The 18,870-nt window shown below is 35.6% G+C and overlaps 1 protein-coding gene across 19 annotated transcripts in view; it reads right to left on the minus strand.

The window, feature by feature from the left end:
- The window catches only part of bru3 (bruno 3), a 318,409-nt gene that overhangs the window by 24,582 nt on the left and 274,957 nt on the right, over positions 1-18,870 (minus strand). For all 19 annotated transcript variants that reach the window (XM_066392862.1, XM_066392856.1, XM_066392861.1 and 16 more), the window contains 2 exons: positions 9,517-9,642; positions 1,435-1,514 (listed from right to left, as the gene is read on the minus strand). In XM_066392862.1, the coding sequence (XP_066248959.1) occupies positions 1,435-1,514; positions 9,517-9,642 (206 nt within the window). The remainder of the gene's footprint in view (positions 1-1,434; positions 1,515-9,516; positions 9,643-18,870) is intronic.

An 18,870-nucleotide genomic window follows, 5' to 3' on the forward strand; every position in this document is an offset into this window, starting at 1 on the left:
TTCAGTGTCATTCAGTCGTGTCTGTAAATAAGAGATTGGTACGCCTATGCAATAGCAATTTTTAATAGCTGTCTGAAAACGGAAATTTACGGAAAGAATACACTGACACTGAGCACTAAAGAGTAGAAAATTCCTCTTTATACGACCTTCATAAAAAATGCAATTTTCCTTTCGAATTGGTTGTAAGCAGAATGTAATAATTATTGGGCGACTATTCTGTAGCAAATTTGTAAGCAAAAAACGTGCCACGTTGTGAGCAAAAACCCAAGAGTTGTTCAACTGTTGATTCCCTTGAATGAGGTTATTTATGTCGTCACCTCTAACCCCTAAGCCCGGCCGCTCACCAAAGACATATTTATAAATTTGTGCTTATATGCATGTATCCATTCGATTGCACTGATTTTTTCCAATACACAATTTTACTGCCACAAATGTGTTTTCCACATTTGCAAATATTCTTTGATGTGCGATCGATATAGGTAACTTCAATTTCAGTTGTGCAACTCTTCAAATACATTTTTGCTCAACTGTTACCTTTACCGAATGGAGCCAATCAGATCAGAATATCGTAGCAGAACTAGTTCCCGAGTACATGTACTTTCTGTATTAAAACTGAATACGGGACAGAACTTGAATCGATATTTTGAAATAATTAATACCTTTATTCAAAGCTTCGTATATTTCCAAAAAGTTTCAAGGGACAGTAGTTCCCGTTTGATAAATTGTGACTAAAAATAATTACGTATATTTATATTTTAGTTTTCTTTGCTATTGTGACATAACTCTAAGCATTAAGAACCTCGCTTTGTCGAAAGTGAAGGAAGGAAAGTTTTACTCCGGCTGGCCTTTGACATTCCTGGCTGTGTTCCATTTATTCTAATAGTATTCCCTTTTAGAAAACAGAATGTTGGTTGTAGCAAAAATTAGATGCACACCTTCGAAGGAACCGGTTTACGTTCGGCCTCAATTATTCGCGGGAGCAAAAGCAGCACTTTCCTCCTTTTGTTGTGCAAGGAACTATTGCCATTCTGAATATCTCAATCGAAACAACCTTATCAGCAATTGAGGAGAACGGTTTGGAAAACTTACACGAACCAAAAAATTTTATTTTAAAGTTTTTTGTAACACAACAAGAAGGTATATGTTGTAGGTATTGATGTCTTGGACTAATGGAACAAATTGTTTTTGGGTGCAATATGAAACTTGCGAAGTAACGCGGCCTAAAATCCAACATGTGTAAATACTTTTTGCGTCTCGACATTTCATTCCCGAATTGTTTTCCACAAAGTACAAATATTTAATTAAATGTAGCTTTGATTTATGTATTTGCACATGAATAATTCACATTTTTTCCAAATTTCCGCAAATGTCCTCTTCCATGTACAAATTATTAGCAAAGCGTAATATGATGCATAAAACGGAAAATGGACTTACCGGCATAGTCTGACTACCATGCAAACTATTGATTGCTGCTTGTGCTTCTTGATGCGAACTGTATTTCACAAAAGCACAACCTGAAACAAAAACAAGAAATTTACCACTGAAAAATCTCAGACCTGAAAGCAAAAACAGTTTTCAACTTTAATTTGCCAGATCCTCAGTCATCTCTTCCCACCAATACGAAATTCCCTCTTTATAATTTCGTATGAAACGGCAATTTTGCTGCGAAAAATAAAATACCCCAAAGCCTGAAAGGAATTACGGTTTCCATCTTCTGATGCTTGAGGTGTCATAAATGTTTTGTTTTTATTTGTCAGGTGATAGACGGCTTTACCAGTCACCTGGATATTAGACCTTTCTTTTTAGGAGCAGCATAATTTTTTGTATTTTCATTTATTTTTTATATATTCCACTTCCTTAAGAGGTGAACCACGGGGAATGACTTCGCATTTTTAAAAACAATATCGTTTTTTACGAGACTGCTTCGCCTCTTGATACCAGATGTGGCATGTCCCTAAAAGAGCTTTATTAAAAGGGCGGCAAAGCAAAGACAATATTTAGTGTGGTTGCCGCAAGTTCTCATTATAGTTATCAAGAAAATATTAAGTAGGATATTTCGTTAGTTAAATCAGAGCCGAAAGATGAAGTCGACCAATTAGCAAGCAATAACTTAAGTGTCTTTCTTGCAGGAGTTGAAATGCGCACGGAAATATTGATAAACCATATTAAAGCGGTCGAAGCCCCCCTATAAACGATGTTATTGAAAAGGGTAGACGAATTTTATGAGTCTTATTTTAGTGGTGCCGCGATACACAATGCCTTATCACGCCTCAATCTTTGCAGAATTGCTATAAGAGGGCATTTATATTTTCATCCAGATCTAATACCATTTACTTGCGGGTGTTTTGTTGTTGGTAATTTTCTGGACAATCTTGTCCAGAGATCAAAAATACCATATTGCTTCATGGAGTTGGCATAGTAGAAAGGACATCGGATTAGCATTTAGAGGGTTGCTCCCTCACTCTCAATTGCAAGAAAGGTACGTTCAAATTGATTTCTCTGCCCTGTCGATAAATTCGAAATGCGCTAAGCGGAAAAATTGTTATAAAACATTTATTCTAAGTATGGAGTAGAGGCCACACATCCCTATGTGAGAAATCCCATAAATCGATAGACATTAATAACTTTTAACTTTTGAGATTGAACCCATTTCGGCGATGCTCCGCCATAAAAAAATCAACACTTCTGAATGTGGCGAACTACTAACTTTCAGACCCATTCGCCGAGGTCTTTTATACCCAACACATAAATTAGCTTTAAACCAACAAAACCAGTATTAACCGTGCCCTATTTCCGATATTAGGTCGGTGAAAAAATCTAATATAAGCCATAACTTCGGTTTAATCGGATTAGCGGAGACGCACTAAAGATTAAATGAAATCCTCTTTTCTTTTTAATATCGGATCCTAAAAATATTATGGCATTCTTAGGGCTAAAGAGTCGAGCATTGAGTTAAAGATTGAGAAAAATAATAATTAATTAATTTTCTTTGATATAGATGGCGGGATTATCGACAGCTTCGAGGCAATTTAGGGTGTTTCTTCGAAGAGTAATTTAAAGGGTCGCTCTTTAATTTTTGTCCCTTGCTACATACAAGGGGCGTAATTTTAATCACGTATAGCTTGAATGATTTGAAGCCGAAAAACCAGCGTCTTACCTGTATTTATATAACAATTTATTTCATTTATTCCACTCAACATTTCATCGATGAACGAACAATTTCTGACGGTTGAAATTGTTCCAGCCTCAAGGGATTGCAGTTAATTTAGGCTCATAAAACATAGCTAAAGCTCTAGGATAGGTTTCGATGGACGCCAATGGTTTGAAACCCCTTTCTTGGCACCCCCAGTTTGAGAGAGAAGCGACTGACTACCCCGCCTGAAGCCACGATGTTGTTAGCGCATTCCAAAATGCAAATTAGGCGTTTTCGAGGGTTGGTTATATTAAATTTTTGGTCTGTGCTAGTCTCTCCGGCAAAACCCAAAATTATTTATTTAAATGTCGTTCAAATATATTAGGTTCCCCCATGTTCGTTAAAAAACATGGAAATTTAACGCCCATTTTAAGAGGATTACACGTACGTACATGTAATACTCATCTCTTGAGAAGAAAATGTTAAGACATTTTTAGGAATTCACATTTCGGTAAGTTCAATTTTTAATTTTATTGCCTAATAACTTTCTTTTTGAGACAGGAACTAGGGTTTCATAAAGTGAAAAATCCGGCGGCAATAATCAAAGGAGAAATATTTTATTAAAAAATAACGTTAAGAAGCTCTCAGATTGGGTTTTAATTAAGAAGGCTCGTCCAAACAAACTTCTCCTTTCTGCATTTTTATTTCATTCTCCGTCTTTATAAATGAAAAATGGCTCGCATTCCTTCAGTCATAACTTTTATTGATGAAAATTCCTCAAACACATTCCACAGGCAGCAATAAAACCCAAGGATTTTGTTACTTTAATTAGGCGCATTCTAATAAATTAAACTGAGCATTTTTATTAAAAAACAGTAAGTAGATACTATTTTTTATTTATTTTGATACTTTTTTGTGCAATATCGGATGTCAACATGTCGTTTGATCGTCACAACAATTTTTAAAATAGTCGTTTCTGTAAGCTAAAGTGAAGTGAGCCCAGATATAAATAAAATAAGGGAGTTTACTAGAGGATTAAAAAGGAATGTTACTTTTTTGAGTCGATTCAACCAAGTTAATAATCAAACCACTTTAATTTATTAATCCGGTAAGAATATGAAAAATTGAATTCTGCAGTAATGGGTGAAGGGATAGGGAGGTACATGGGAGTACGACTTGTTCTTATCACTGAGGTGAAAAATGGTATCCTAGTAGAGTATTTAGTGCTTTGTAATACCTTTGAGGAACAAAACATCTTTGGTTAAACTTTTGTCATAAAAGCCAAATTCAATGAATTTAGATGTATCTACCATTAAAGACGTGATTGCGTACAATTCAAGAAGTTCATCGTCATTAAAAGTCCCTTTCAGTGTTTCATTTCTGTTCTTTCCCTTTTAAGTCCCATCTTCACAAATTTTACTTGCTCGATGAAAAAGAGGTTTGTCGGACTCTGGTATCTATCGATAATAGACGGTAAACACGTGGGAACACGACTTAATTTTGGGGTTTTAGCCGGTAGACGATTCTCTCTCTTTAACTAGTAGCATTCACAAATTTAGTATTTTCAGGGAAGTGTTGATAGAATTTTTATAAAATTTCAACAGCGTTTAAGTAGACATGAAAGAGAATGTTGATCAGCCCGATAATACGTGTTTTTACGTATTAGGCTTTCCTAATATTAACTTGAATAGTTTGTATCTACAGTCGTGAGTTGAAGGATAGATTCGTATGTGAAAATAAGACTATCCATACCAAAAGGTCTGAAATCTGGGATCTAAAATCATCTCGAAGCGAATGGTTGAGAGGCACTTGGGAATACTGCTTAGCTGTATCCAACGGTGAATGAGCCCGGAGCCGTACTCGAGAGAAAGTTTAAGTTTTATATTTTGATTTTCACTGCTGATGCTTCTATCGAGTTTTTATCCGGATATGAGCGACTCAATAAAACACAATATGAAACCGACGGTTGTTGGTGGGAAAAAAATTTTTTGGCTATAATCTTGTCTTAAAGCCAAATTCACTGAATGGGAATTGGACGTTCCTTTCAGGGTATCATCTTCCCCTTCCTTTTATGTATCCCTTACAACAGACTTCGTAGGTGCCCCAAACCGAAACTGGAGACTAATATGGCTGGTCAGACCTGGGATTTCGAAGAGAACAGTTGTAAGCCACGTGGGAATAGGTTCAATTGATGTGGAACTGTAAATTAAGTCGTGTTCCCACGTGTGAAAGAGAGTCCGACTACTTTGCCATGATCTACTAGATTTTAGGGTCGTCATGTATAATCGGGTGTAGGTACATGAAAACACCACTTATCTGTATCAGAACTGCCGGATACCTTGCGATGAATCGTTGAAGCTTGAACCTAAACTCATGAATCAGGGTGATATATGTGGATTTAGCTCATGTGTTGTCTGTGGATAAAAAGTTTAACTTCAGCAGAATCTAAACGTATATGTCATTTATCACGGCGCATAGGTTTTTTCGGTTATGTATTCCCTCCCTTTTCCGTTTCAAAGCAGTGGAAGGAATTGCCTGTTATTCATATCGATATTTTTGAGAATACATATTTTGATTTAGCGGTGACCAACCTCATGTTATTTACGAACATGCAGTAGGAAACCCCACGCGGGAGTAATTGTATTAAAATATTTCTATCGAAAAAAGGGGGAAAAGAGGAGAACATAAAATTGCGCAACAGGTAAGTAATTTTTCACGAGATAATCTGAATATTTCTTTTCTGCTCGGCAAGGAAACGCAATAAATAGTTATTTATATTTGTGACAAAAATGAGTTTTCAAAGTGGTAGCGGCATGCAATTATGTTCGTGCTTTATCTCGACGACCCGAAAAATTCCTGTAGATCTGAATTAATCTTGACAGAAATAGAGTAGCTTTGCATTCGAATTTTCTCCGAGGAATTGCGAGGAGAATATGCTCATTTCTCCTGTAATGGAAAACAAATTTTGAACGACAGACGGAGTGGATTTTCACATTTCTTTTATTAGGAACTTTATGAATTCACTTAATTTGGGATGCCTGAAATCTGTCTAGTACTTCTCGGGAGATATCGGAATAAAAATGATGTCGATTTGCATTCCGAGCAGCGCCTTTGTCTGAGTGATACGGCACGATACAGTAACTGTAAGGCTTTCCATTCTAGGCAAGTGAATAATCAAATTTATTTAATAAAGAAATAGGGTTCCGTGAAAGCCCTGCGAGGCTAATTTCTTACTTCCAGCTTAGAGAAATGGCGTCCCGGTTAAATGGAAAACATAAAAAACGCTCCTGCTGAAAGGCAAATCTGTGACTGACGAGCTGCGGTAGTTCATTCCTGCGAAAGGCAAAAACAGCAGGCGTGAAGTTTCCCTTTGTGACGTTATTTACCGGAAAAACAACTTCACTGGCTATTAAGTTCGCGAAAAGGGCGTTTTCTTTGAGATAAGCTCCGAGAGGTTTTTCCTTTGCAAAAGTAAAAGTGCATACTTAATGCCGGAAAATAGGCATGCTTTTAGAGCAATATCAAAACCAACGTTTCACGTTATTTCATTTGGAGAAATCTTAAGTGCAAGGAAATCTTGTATCGCAGACAAAAAGCGAGAATTGGCTGTTTCGTAAAATTTCAAGCATTGAGACATGGCCCACGGGCACCTCCAAAAAGTCCCTTTCATTTTCTCGCTTTCTTATTCCTTCTCTTTAAGTATTCAAATAAATTGTCCAAAGGGCATAATCAGGGCTCGTCAGGGAAAATACTGCATCGCAAAATATCAGGTGAATGTCGAAATTAGTAGCGGAGTTTAATGAAAATCCAAAGCCAATTACAGAGCTTCAGACCTTTCGCGAAATTCGCTAAGGCAATTAATGAAAAGCTAATTAAATTTTTAACTCGGACCCGCCTCGGCGAAAATTTAAAGAGCCTTTTATAGCTTCTACTCCAAATAAACAGTTAACTTATTTAAATGTCTGTCATGGAAATCCGTATTTTATGAACTTTTCAATTTACGTATTAGCCAGCTTAATTTCTTTTTAATCACACTTCTCTTCATACTCAGGTAGTTAATTAACTATTGACTGCACAAGTTGCCAAACCTATATTATCGCACAATAAATATTAGTAGCATCCAAATCGCGGGCATTCTCTATTTGTCGTAACATGAAAGAGAATCGGAACTGCCCTGACCTGACCTGCTTATGGAAGGTCTTGCAAGCTGGCGAATGGTATACTCTATCAATTAGAGATTTTTTTATTGATGCTTTTATAAAATATGAACCATCAGGATTTTAACTTTAATGACATTTACTTCTAATGGACTACAACAAAGTTTCCTTGTATCAATAAACTGCCATAAACTTATTTACGACATAGCTGCTATTAGCTTGTCGGTATTCAAAAGTTTCTCGGAAAAAAACTCGTCTCCGACGGCAGCAGAAAAGTAATTAAAAACGGCAACGAGAGATTCTAATTAAAACTTTATGGAAGTTATTGTCAATTTTATGATATCGAGGCGAAGTTTGAGCTTTATATCAAGAAAAAGTCCCTCCGTGTAATCTTAATAAGTGTCTCTGAATACACCTTTACGCTCTACTTGGGACCCTCATTTTTTATTAACTCATTTGTCAATTTAATATCTCCTTTGATACGATTTTCATTTTATTACTTTTCAGGCACGTTTGCTGGCGCACAAAACGATTTCGTGTCCTTCGTCTGTACCACCTCGATGTCTCAGCCTATAATGAACCAGCGCTATTTTGTGACAATTAAAGCAGACAAAAGAAATTAAAATAAAATGTTTCAATTAATAAGCGTTCAGCAATTAAAACGAACAAATCTGGCGAATTTTTATGAAAAACATTCAACTATTCCATTATTTCCCCACGAAAACGGCTGAGGGCGGCCGGACTCTTTTGTACCAGACCACGTGTATGTATTTGCAGACGAAAACAAAATAAAGCCCAAGGAAAAATGTAATTGGCTACGCTAAAATGTGTTTTCTTTGTATAATCTACCTTTGTGGATCGTAGTCTGCAAAAGATAAAGCCTGGGTGAATCTCTAACAGAGTCAAGCTTTAATTAATATTTTCCCCAAAATATGTGGAAATTCTGCTGCACACATCCTGAGAACCACTCGGACGAAAACAGTAGATAATTTTGATTTTTTTGTGGAAGTTAATTATGAACATTCGCATTTGCTGCTTCTCAATGAAAATAAATTTCTGGAATCAAAATTTCAAATTCTTCCTGTTATTAAATGTTAAAATACAAAATGGTAATATTTATATGATGGTAATAGTAGTACCTATCCAGGTAATTCTACCGAATTAAGTCGAAAAGACTGAGAGAGCAATAAAAGTTCACCTAGAGAGGAGACCTATACATTAAGAATTAGAAATGTGCTTTTTGATGAGGTGAAGGGCTGAGCTATCTTGAAAGGCCCAAATTCGAAAACGAGCAATATCAAGTGATCGAGAAGAAGCAAACTAAACACGCCTACTAATTAAACGTGGAGATTTTTTAATGAAATAAAGGTGAGTTAACCTGGAAGCCTCAAATTCAAGGATGGTTTGAGAAAATAGAGACTAAAGAGAGAAAGGAATATTCTTAAATATTAAGGAGTTAACAAAGAGACTTTGCGATGTTTTAATTATGAAGTTCAAAAACAATCATGCAAGTTCATAAATTTCAAGACAAACTCATATAGCTTTTTCTGCAGTTAGTTTCACCAGTCTAAAAAACTAAACAAACTTCTTTTCTAATACATCTGACGCGATTTATCCAGGCAGCCCTAGAGAATCAACTTCCAGGTACCTTCAAAAGTTAGCCACAACACGAGACCCTAATCCCTCTAGATTATGATTGCAAACCACTTTAATCCGGACTCTAGAAAAATATATTACTTGTCCCTTGGCTGTTCTATTTATTTCTTTGTCTGACGTTTAAAATATCGCTATAGTCCAAGTCCAGTTTTATCCAAGGGGAAATCGCTTCAAAAAAAGTTTTCATGGGAAATTGCTTTCGCAAAACTTACGCAGATGAGAGCCATAAAGCGAGGAAAATTAACGGAAAGTTTCTATTGTTTTGATCTTCTGGCCTTTTAACAATACAGAGGCAAAATTTTTGAATTCTCCAATTCACGATATAACTTAGTTAATGCCAATTAAAACGAGAGGAACAAAATATACTTAATGAAACATCGGATCTCCTTACAATCTAAACACTATAGAGATCCATGTATACTTTCGTTCCTATAACATCGCTCTCTATGTTTACAAACGAAAGGGAAATAAAGCCCGGAGGAAAAACTGGATTTGGTTGTTGCGAAATTCGGCCCTTTCTCTGGTCAAACCTGATTAGTGTGGACAAAAGAGGGGTCATTCTAGCCTTACCTTTACTGGCTCCGTCGGGTCCCTTTAAAATAGTGCATTCCTCGATTGTACCAAACGGTGCGAATAATTGTCTGACATCCTCTTCTGTCTGTTGCTTGCTTAGCATTCCCACAAAGAGTTTGCGATCTGAATAGAAGAGAAGAAAACGTGATTAGAATTCGGGTAGATCAGATGATTTGATCGTTTTTGATACAGTGAATGTTACATTCATCTAAGGTCGGTGCAGCATCATTTAACAAAGAATTACACTTTTGTGGATCTTGTTTAGGTGTCTACTTTTGTATGCTGTCTATTCTATTCTATTACACGCAGTAAATCTATAGAGAGATAGTTTTGGTGGTATTTATACAAATAGAGCTTACCATCACATAGCCCCTAGCTATAAAGACCGATAGAGATTGATATCTCTATCGGTCTCTCAGATATTGCCGAGTTTATTCACACCAAGCTCAAAACTTGGATTTTGCTATTCATCGTCTTGAAATTCAACTTCTCTCGTGTGTTTTTAAAACAATTTGGATTCCAGCGCCTAGAGGGAAAGTGTTTACTAGTATGTAGTCATGTATTTATCTCTATCGATTTTTATATATTGGTGAGTTTATCCAGACCAAGCTCATAATTTCATTTTTGCTATTCAGCGGCCTAGAACTAAATGTTTTAAGCAATCACCCTCCATTATTGTTATATTTTTTTATTTTGCTAAACTAATGAGTCAAATAATACGTCCTTTTAAAATGTTTTTGGATTTTGCATTTATGATGAATGTTTCCAGATATAGCAGAGTTTAACCGAAAACTCCACTTTTGAATGGAAGTCCCTAGATTTAAGTGTACTTTCGGACTCGGACTGGGCCTGTTTTCACGAAACAGTTTATTAATACAATCCATAAACCTACATACATCTCTAAAAATTTTCTAGATTTTAAATAAAACTTCGTGTAGGTTTATCATCAATCCTAATGCAATATTTATACGTATTGGGGATAAATTACTAATGCTCTGTCAATTTTAACTGCCGAGCAATTTTCATAGAAACATATGAAATAGATCCTATATAGGGTGTCAATTAAGTACTTTAAGGGGTGTAGCTTTGAAAATTTTCGAGATAAAATGGTCATATTAACATGGATCCGCAAAGGTTAAGTTCTCGAAATATCGAGTATTCAAATTAAAACTTTAATTTCGTTTTTTAACCATATTTTTGGGCAATAATGCGGAATTCTGATAAAATTTTGCCTACCGGGAAACTTGGTGATAGGAAACTCAAATATTTACTCAATTTTTTGTTGTCGATAAACAGCACTCTTAGTGTTTTCCGCTAAAAACCAACCGGGAAAAAAACGTGTTTGAAATTTGAACTACTACTATCAAAACAACAAAATACACTCTGTATTTTTCATTTTTTAAGCGGTAATGACCAAGAAAATAATGCATGTAGAGCAAAATTTAAAAACAAAGCTCATGTGCTCCTCGCAATAAAATAATAAAATTTATTCATAGTAAATTTTCAAAAACCTCACAGTGGTTGCCAAAAGATGAATTTTATGTCTATTTTTTTTCAATTTTTAATGTGAGTTGTTGAGTAATAAATTGTGGGTTGTATTTAAAATGGTCCAATTTACCAGTGCAGGAATGGCAGATCTGCGCTTTGTCTACGGAATGGCTCACGGAAATGCTCAAACTGCCAGACGAATGTATGAAGCACTATTTCCCCACCGAATGCCTCCAAACGTCCAAAGTTTTATTAATATTCACGCAAGACTTTGTGAAGCTGGCAGTTTCACAAAGTTTAAAAGCTCAACAACTTTGTCTTATCATATGCAACGTGTGCAGCCTGTTTATCTAGGAATTTTCCTCTCGGAGTAAGTTCTTGCACTTGACTACGCCCTCAATTAGCAGTAACTCTGGATTTTCAAGTTTTTCACAGATGAAGCTTCATATTCTCATAACGCTATCTTTACTTAGCACAACAACCGTATTTGGGCTGCAACAAATCTCCATCCTTTCATAGAACATCATAATCAAGAACGATTTTCTCTCAACATTTAGATTGTAGTTATCGGTAACCATCTTATTAGATTTAGCATTCTTTTAGAAAGATTTATGGTGATCTGCATCGAAGGAAGTTGGAGTACGACCATTTAGATGTCGATTTAATGGTCAGACAAAAGGTGTGGTTCATATGCGATGGTGCACCATCATACTTTGGTTTAGTTACGCGTTAGTTTCTAAAATGGTGGTGAAGTCAGAAGAGCAAAACCGCATGCATGGCCTCCGCGGTTATTCGAAATGAATTCGTTTGATTATTTTTTGTGGGTCGCTTGAAGTCACTAGTTTGTAACCAGATTACTGTTTGTAGATGAAAATACATGGGGAATACATTTTTAATCTAATATTGTAGACAGTGAGCTATAAAAAAGTTACGGCATTTCAAATTCAGGTATATCATAGTATGCGCACCTTCTATCGGCATCTCTTCACCGGCAAACAGAAAACTGAGTAGACATTTGAGTTTCTCATCATAAATTTTCCAGATATGCAAAATTGTATTATTGTCCAAAAATATGATCAAAAAACAGAATTAAAACTTTATTTTCAATATCCTGTTTCTCAAGAACTTAACCCTTACGGACCTATGTTAATATGCTCTTTTTATCATAACATTCCTCAAAGAATTACGCCTTAAAGTTTCTTTACATACTTACTTAACACCCTGTATGTACTGGTCAGATTTTACGTTTCTATGGAAACTAACTTAACATTAAAGTTAACGAAACATTAATGATTTGACCCTTAGTATGAAGCAAATGCAATGATAAGAAGCATAAAAGTTTAGCACCTAAACAAGCACACGTCAACTGGTTCATATATCTCCTAAAATGTATCCAACATCAAGGTACGCAGCTAGCAATATATGTTTTCATAAAGGGATAGGTCTTAATATGGGGGAGTTTTGGCTGTTCAAGGGATAAGGGAAAGGTCTAATGCACAGGGGGAGCCTCCGATATAATTGGATCAAAATCAGAGCTAAATCGTATAGTATCGTAGAGTCCGTCCTGATGGAGGTTCCGTATATTATGCCCGGATACGAATAAGGTTTAGGATTTGATCTTTAAACATCTATATTAATAATTAAAAGGGTGTTTTCCATGGAAATTAAAAGTACTAATCTTGTGTAATTTCCTGAAGTGCAGCTTAGCGTATAAGATAAGACACTGATTGTTCTAGTCAAGTGGATTCTTTATGTTCCTAAAGGGTGGAAGAGATAAGGGAAGGGAATACCTGACAGTGCTTGGTAGTAGCGTTGTAACACTCTGGCAGTCTCACAATCACATAGACCTCTACTTACCATGGAAAATTTAATCATTGATGGGTAAATATTTAAATAGTCTTTATCGACACGGAACCCCAGGATCCCCCAACTAATCTACAAAAAAGTTTGAAGGCAAAATTTGTCTTTCGAACGTACGCCCTCCCTACTAAAATTTGAATATGGGAAAATCAATTTAGTGATCAAATTTGCATTAGTGACAGTAACTCTCTCTTTCACTCGATCCTCGAAGGAAATTTTTCCTTTCCCATGCCCGGCTCAAACAAAGGCCTAACAAAAAGCTTTCATCTAGTATTAAAAGCGGTTATCGACGTTTGTGATTACCCACAGAATCCGGGCCAAAGCCACTCTCTTGTCTCCTAAATCTAGGTTTAATTCAAGACTTTGTAGTGCTTGCGTATTTTTTACCCTTCGGGGAACGTTTCTGTCTCTTGAATAACTTTGATCTTAAACGCGACATTGGGGAAGTAACATCCTCCTTGTCTAGACTCTAAGAAGTAGCGATTTAATAAGAGTAACAAAAACATTACACACTGATCGGTCCTAATTAAACATTTACAACGTCTAGACATAACATATAAACGAGCTGACCATAGCTGCACATGAACAACGCACTACGTTATTATACACAGAAAATTTTGGTGACTCTAGTGAGGGCTTCCCTTTGAAGGTTCTAGAACATTCTGGAGGTCACCAAATCTTTCGTGCGAATAAGACAATATACTGAATGTCGACTAGTCTCTATACGCACGACAACACTGTCACAAGGTCACAACAAAGGACTGGATTTGGTCTTACTTGACCGGGGGTCCAGGCTTTTGGTTCGGGTGTTCTCGAGGAGGGGGAGCTAGCTTTTCGGTTACCCCTTACTTCCACCAGACGCCGCCGTTTCCTCTTGGTAGCGTCATGGCGAGCTCTGCAATCAGAATATGCCCCTGCCATTTCCCATAAGAATTAGGCTAAGATGTAGACATAAAAACAACACTGAAAAAAATTCCAGGACTTGGCAGTGGCGTTTTCAACGAATTTAAAAACTTTTCCATTAGCATTAACAAGTCCCGCGTTCGAGCTGATAAAATTTGCGTAATATTTTAATGTTTGATGGGAAACTTTTACCTGTAAAGTTTCATAGATTTATGAGACCGCACAAAACTCAGGTAAAGCTAAAACCAACCAAGTAGGTATTTATAATCATCTAAAAGTTTGCATAGTTATTTATAACTTTTTCATTATTATTCATTGTGGGCATCTAGCATGAAAAATTCACTTTGAAAACTCGTAAGCATTAAACAGTGTTGTTCCTTCAGTTTAGAGTTAGCGTTGGTAGGTTTTAAACTAAACTTTGTTGTATTTGCCCGGTGAGTTAATAAGAACTAAGTAAATCTTCCGTGGGGAACCAGTAGGTACTCATCAAACTTATAAACAATGAAAACATTAGAAGATAAATAATTAATTACGACTTTTTCTTTTATATCGAATTATTATTCAAATTATCATACAATAATGCACATCTCGACATCCATTGGTACTCGACAATTCTGTGGTACTCAATAGTTTGACGACATGGCTATTGCAATAGTGGGAAGAAAGACCTATCATATATGTAAATTGCCGAGTTAACGAATTAATTATTAAAATTTTTATTAATATTAATATATACATATTAATAAATTATAACAATTAATTAATATTAAAATTATTAAATTTATTACTAGGTAAATTTTAATTAGTTAGTAATTCATTAGGAAAATATATGAAATATGTTCAATGGGAGATATCTGTACGGGGGAGATAATTCCTAGGAAGCCCACGGTACTAACCAATGCTACGACGAATGTTTTTATTTCAATGTTTTCATAGATATTATCCTCTTGGTAAAGCTGCTAGGAGTTTGATCTATTGGCCCCCAGAATGCGAAATTTTTGGCAAAAAGCTAGATATAATACCTGTATTTTTTGGCACCTTCCACGATTGTAGAGGCATCCTTCAAGAAAAAGACCAAGCTCTGATTTGAAGATAAAATTGGAAGAATTATAATGAATATTGAGAATGAGCAACAAAAGGTGTCTGATTCGTTTTGGCCTCTCATTGGTTGAAGATGGAGGATACAATTTTAGATTTGAATTTTCAACAATAACTAAGACAAATCTGGAAGGTGATAGCTATTGGATATATACGTTCACTTCATTCATATAGAGTGGTAAGCTGCCTTTTTCCACAGTATTGAGCAAGCTTTAGCAAGTCCCTACAGCTTTAAAACATGCTGGAAATTTCATTCATGAATATTTAATATCAGACAATAACGTAAAAGCCTAGATGCCTGTCTAGACACTGGTAGTTCTGACTAACTTGAACTAACCTTAGAACAGAATTTTCATAACATCTTTACTGACAACGAGCACGCGTTATTTTAAATATCATTCCTACAGACCGTTCTCCTACGGTAGAGTATTCTCGAAGTTGAGGCGCAGATTCCTCACCAGGAATAACATCAAAGCAGCCTAAATTGATGTTTTCGGTAAACATGAGCAACATCAGGCATACCTCATTTTGACGTCATTCCCTGGAGATGTCCCACCTCAAAATTCGAAAATATGGCCTTCAGAGATTTGAGAATTTGCTTTCGAAATAACTCGAATTTTAATTTGGAGAATAAAGACAACCAACACACATCAAAATTGCGATATTTACTTTATTTGACCTTAAGATTCGAAAAAAGAATTATTACCAGATGATTTATGATTGATTTCCGTATCTCCAACTTTGTACCGACTTCAGTCTTCAGTGGGTGCTGGGGCAACTACTTGAGAGACTTACAACTTACGTACTCTCTACAGTTCGATATTTCAACATTTTATTGCTCTTTATTCTCCTACTTTGGTGAAAACGCAAAGTACTTAACTTGTTGGGAATTATAGAAAAGGAAGGTTCAAAACTCCAGAAAAGCAGATAGGAATTGGCACATAAGCATAATCTGTTAGCGTTTCGATGCAATTTCAAACAATTTCAAAATTTAATTAAATAAACCGAATTTAAACTTTCAAGACCTCAATAGAAACTCAATAGGTACTGAAACTCTAATCTCCTCGTTGTATCTCCTTATAAACTTGGGACTTAAATGATCTATATTTCTCGAAGAAATTTAGTTCATCTTAAATTTTGTTTGACAGTTTAGTTAGTTCAGGTTAGGTATTTGGGATTCTCAACAGTTCAAAAATAAGTAAACGAATACAGGGCATAGAAATTATGTGTGCATTTATGCATCCAAGGAAAAGAGTCGTGTCATAGCCCTCAAAGTCGTTCTTTTTCTCGTCATTTGAAGTGGTTAAATAGCAGTGCCAGTTGATACTTAGACGATACTTTATTAAATATCGCCAGCATTTTTTAGTCTCTCATTTGCCATATTTCCTTTACTATTTTGAAAAACCTTATGGATATGAAGCATTGGATCAATGGTTCATCCTACACTCTAGAATGCTTAATTTTTCTTGAATAACTTCTTTACTGCAATTTTGTGTGATCATTTTCGATTTTTATATTTGAAACCATTTAATCAATTAAGCAGCCTGAAACGGTGAACCGTTGTATCTTGATTAAGGCCACAATTCCGGTAGCCAGACATAACTGTTTTTTTTTATCGATATAAAAGTTCTCTTAGATTTGTAATTCAGTGTATCTGTTTCATATTTGATAGTTTGCTTTTCCGATGCAAAGCTAAAATCATCCGATTAGAACAAGAATCTTTCCAAATGTAAATCATATGTTTGAATGTTTCCATATATGTATGTATGGAGATCACTCATACCGAAAATTGTGTCATGAGGATACAAGTAGTCGATTAAATGCATGAGATACGTATTGTTAATTTCATATTTTAAGCAAAAATTTGCTGGTTATCTGCTGCAAAATATTCATGAATCACAGTTGCTATAAAAATACGCTTTCAAGGACCATAACAACTTTATTGCAGATAAGGAATTAGATAGTACGAAAGGTCGGAGTGCTTCATATTTTGTCCTCAACCCCCAAATATTTACTATGTGTTAAACACGATTAACGGTCCAACTATTGTGATCATTTTAGGGTTTCACCTAATGAGAATCCAGGAAATCAAAATATTTGACTAACCAGTTGATAATATGACGCCTGTTTATCTGATTACTTACAATCTAAATTCAGAAGCGAACTGTGATCATTGCATTCAACCGCGGTGAGGATTAAAAAATATACCGGGTGTCCCAAAATGTTGAAAAAAAATCTTGTATATTTCATGAATCACTGGTATCACCATCTAGGTGATACAAATAAATGGAATTGAAGGAAGATTCTTTACTGATTTGAATTTGAAAACTTGTGGTGACTAACCCAAGGCTGTCATGTCATTGGAATTGGTATTAAAAAATTATCTACAGAGGGTTAAAAATTACAAAGTAATCGAGAACTCTCAAGAAGTTTATGGTTGTTATGAATCTGAAAATTATGTGTGAAAAACCAAGTCCAATACCGCAAAATGAGGATTTTTTTCAACTTCATTATTCTACTTTAGTTTTATATTGGAGAGGTTTCATATAGCCAGTATTATGAGCTATTTAATGCAGTATGATTTGCCATCAGGAAAATGTTTAATGTGCAGTCTCTGCGAAAATGTTACTTATGTAAGATTTCAACGAAAGCTTTCTTTCACAGTTTCCTTGACTACAATGCTTTGTGAAGTTTTTTACAGTTCTTCTGTAGTTCTGCAATTTGGCGACTAACTTTTCTCTAGTCCTCCACCTCTGTTACATAATTAAATGAAAGCGGGTTTATAACATTACCAAAGCGTTCCATCATTCCATCAGGATGTCCGATGCAAAAGAATAAATTATCAGTAGACAATTGAACCCTGCAACCCTCAAAAGCATACGAACACCTCCACCTTTTGATCGAGTAATCTATCAGTTCTAACAAAAAGGGGGTTAGTCCAGGAAAACTCAATAAGACTCTAAATGTAAATGAAAATTGACAATTTAAGTTTCTCGCTCGAACGCTTGAAAAGGATAGAGAGCTCTGTCTAAATTTAAAATTCATCATTATCCACAACATCAAAACAAGATTATCTCGAGCCTTTCAAGACACCTAATTTAATTATGCAGAGAAATTGCTGTCTTAGATTCTTGATAACGGAATGGTGGCTGAAGGGGTTTGATGCTAAATTGAACTGAGGATTTATGCATTATTCCGCTTTTTCTCTCAAGAGTTTTTCAGCCATTGCTCTAATTAGTTTTCTGGGGAAAATGCAAATAATACACTGGTTTAGACTATAAATTATTGGGTATTCTAGAGGTTATTTTCGGATGTTAGTACGGCGAACACACTGCTTTATTTTTAACATCATTGCGTGACCAACATCAATAGACTTAGTACATGATTGAAGGCAAACAAAGCCGCTTAAAAAACGTCGGATGAAAAAAGTCTTGTTAAAATATGTATCGATTGTATATTATTCCGTTATGCTTTAAACCCCTCTTTTTTGCTGTTTTTCCTTCCCTAACAACGGAGGCACAGTTATAAATTATTTTCTCGTTGTTCGGACGATCTCTCAAAATGCTTAGAAAAGTACCCGTAACGAAGTGTGCCATAGAAACTCCTAATAATGTGATTACAAACTATTTTTATATTTCCCTCTCGCTCTCTTCTCAGCAACTTCCGATGCAATAAAAGTGCTTAAAAGATATCGGAGTTCCACCCAGTATAATGGCAGTTAATAAACGTTGCTCGGGTATTTACTAGGAAAGTTTGAAGTTGCCTAAACTTCTAGAGAGTTGAGAATCCCTTCAAACTTCAAGCTAAAGGGCAATCAATCTATAGGGATACGAAATAGCAATTACTTAATTAGAGAAGCTTATCAGTTACTAGGTTACTCCCGATAAAATTTCCGATGAGCGTTATGGAAACCGACGGCCATCTTTGACTAAATACCTCTCACTCAGAACTTCGCGTTAGAGGGATCAAACTTTAAGTGGAGTTGTTGATGACGGCGTCTTA

Source organism: Euwallacea similis, chromosome 8 (genome assembly GCF_039881205.1).
Source record: "Euwallacea similis isolate ESF13 chromosome 8, ESF131.1, whole genome shotgun sequence".
NCBI lineage: Eukaryota > Metazoa > Arthropoda > Insecta > Coleoptera > Curculionidae > Euwallacea > Euwallacea similis.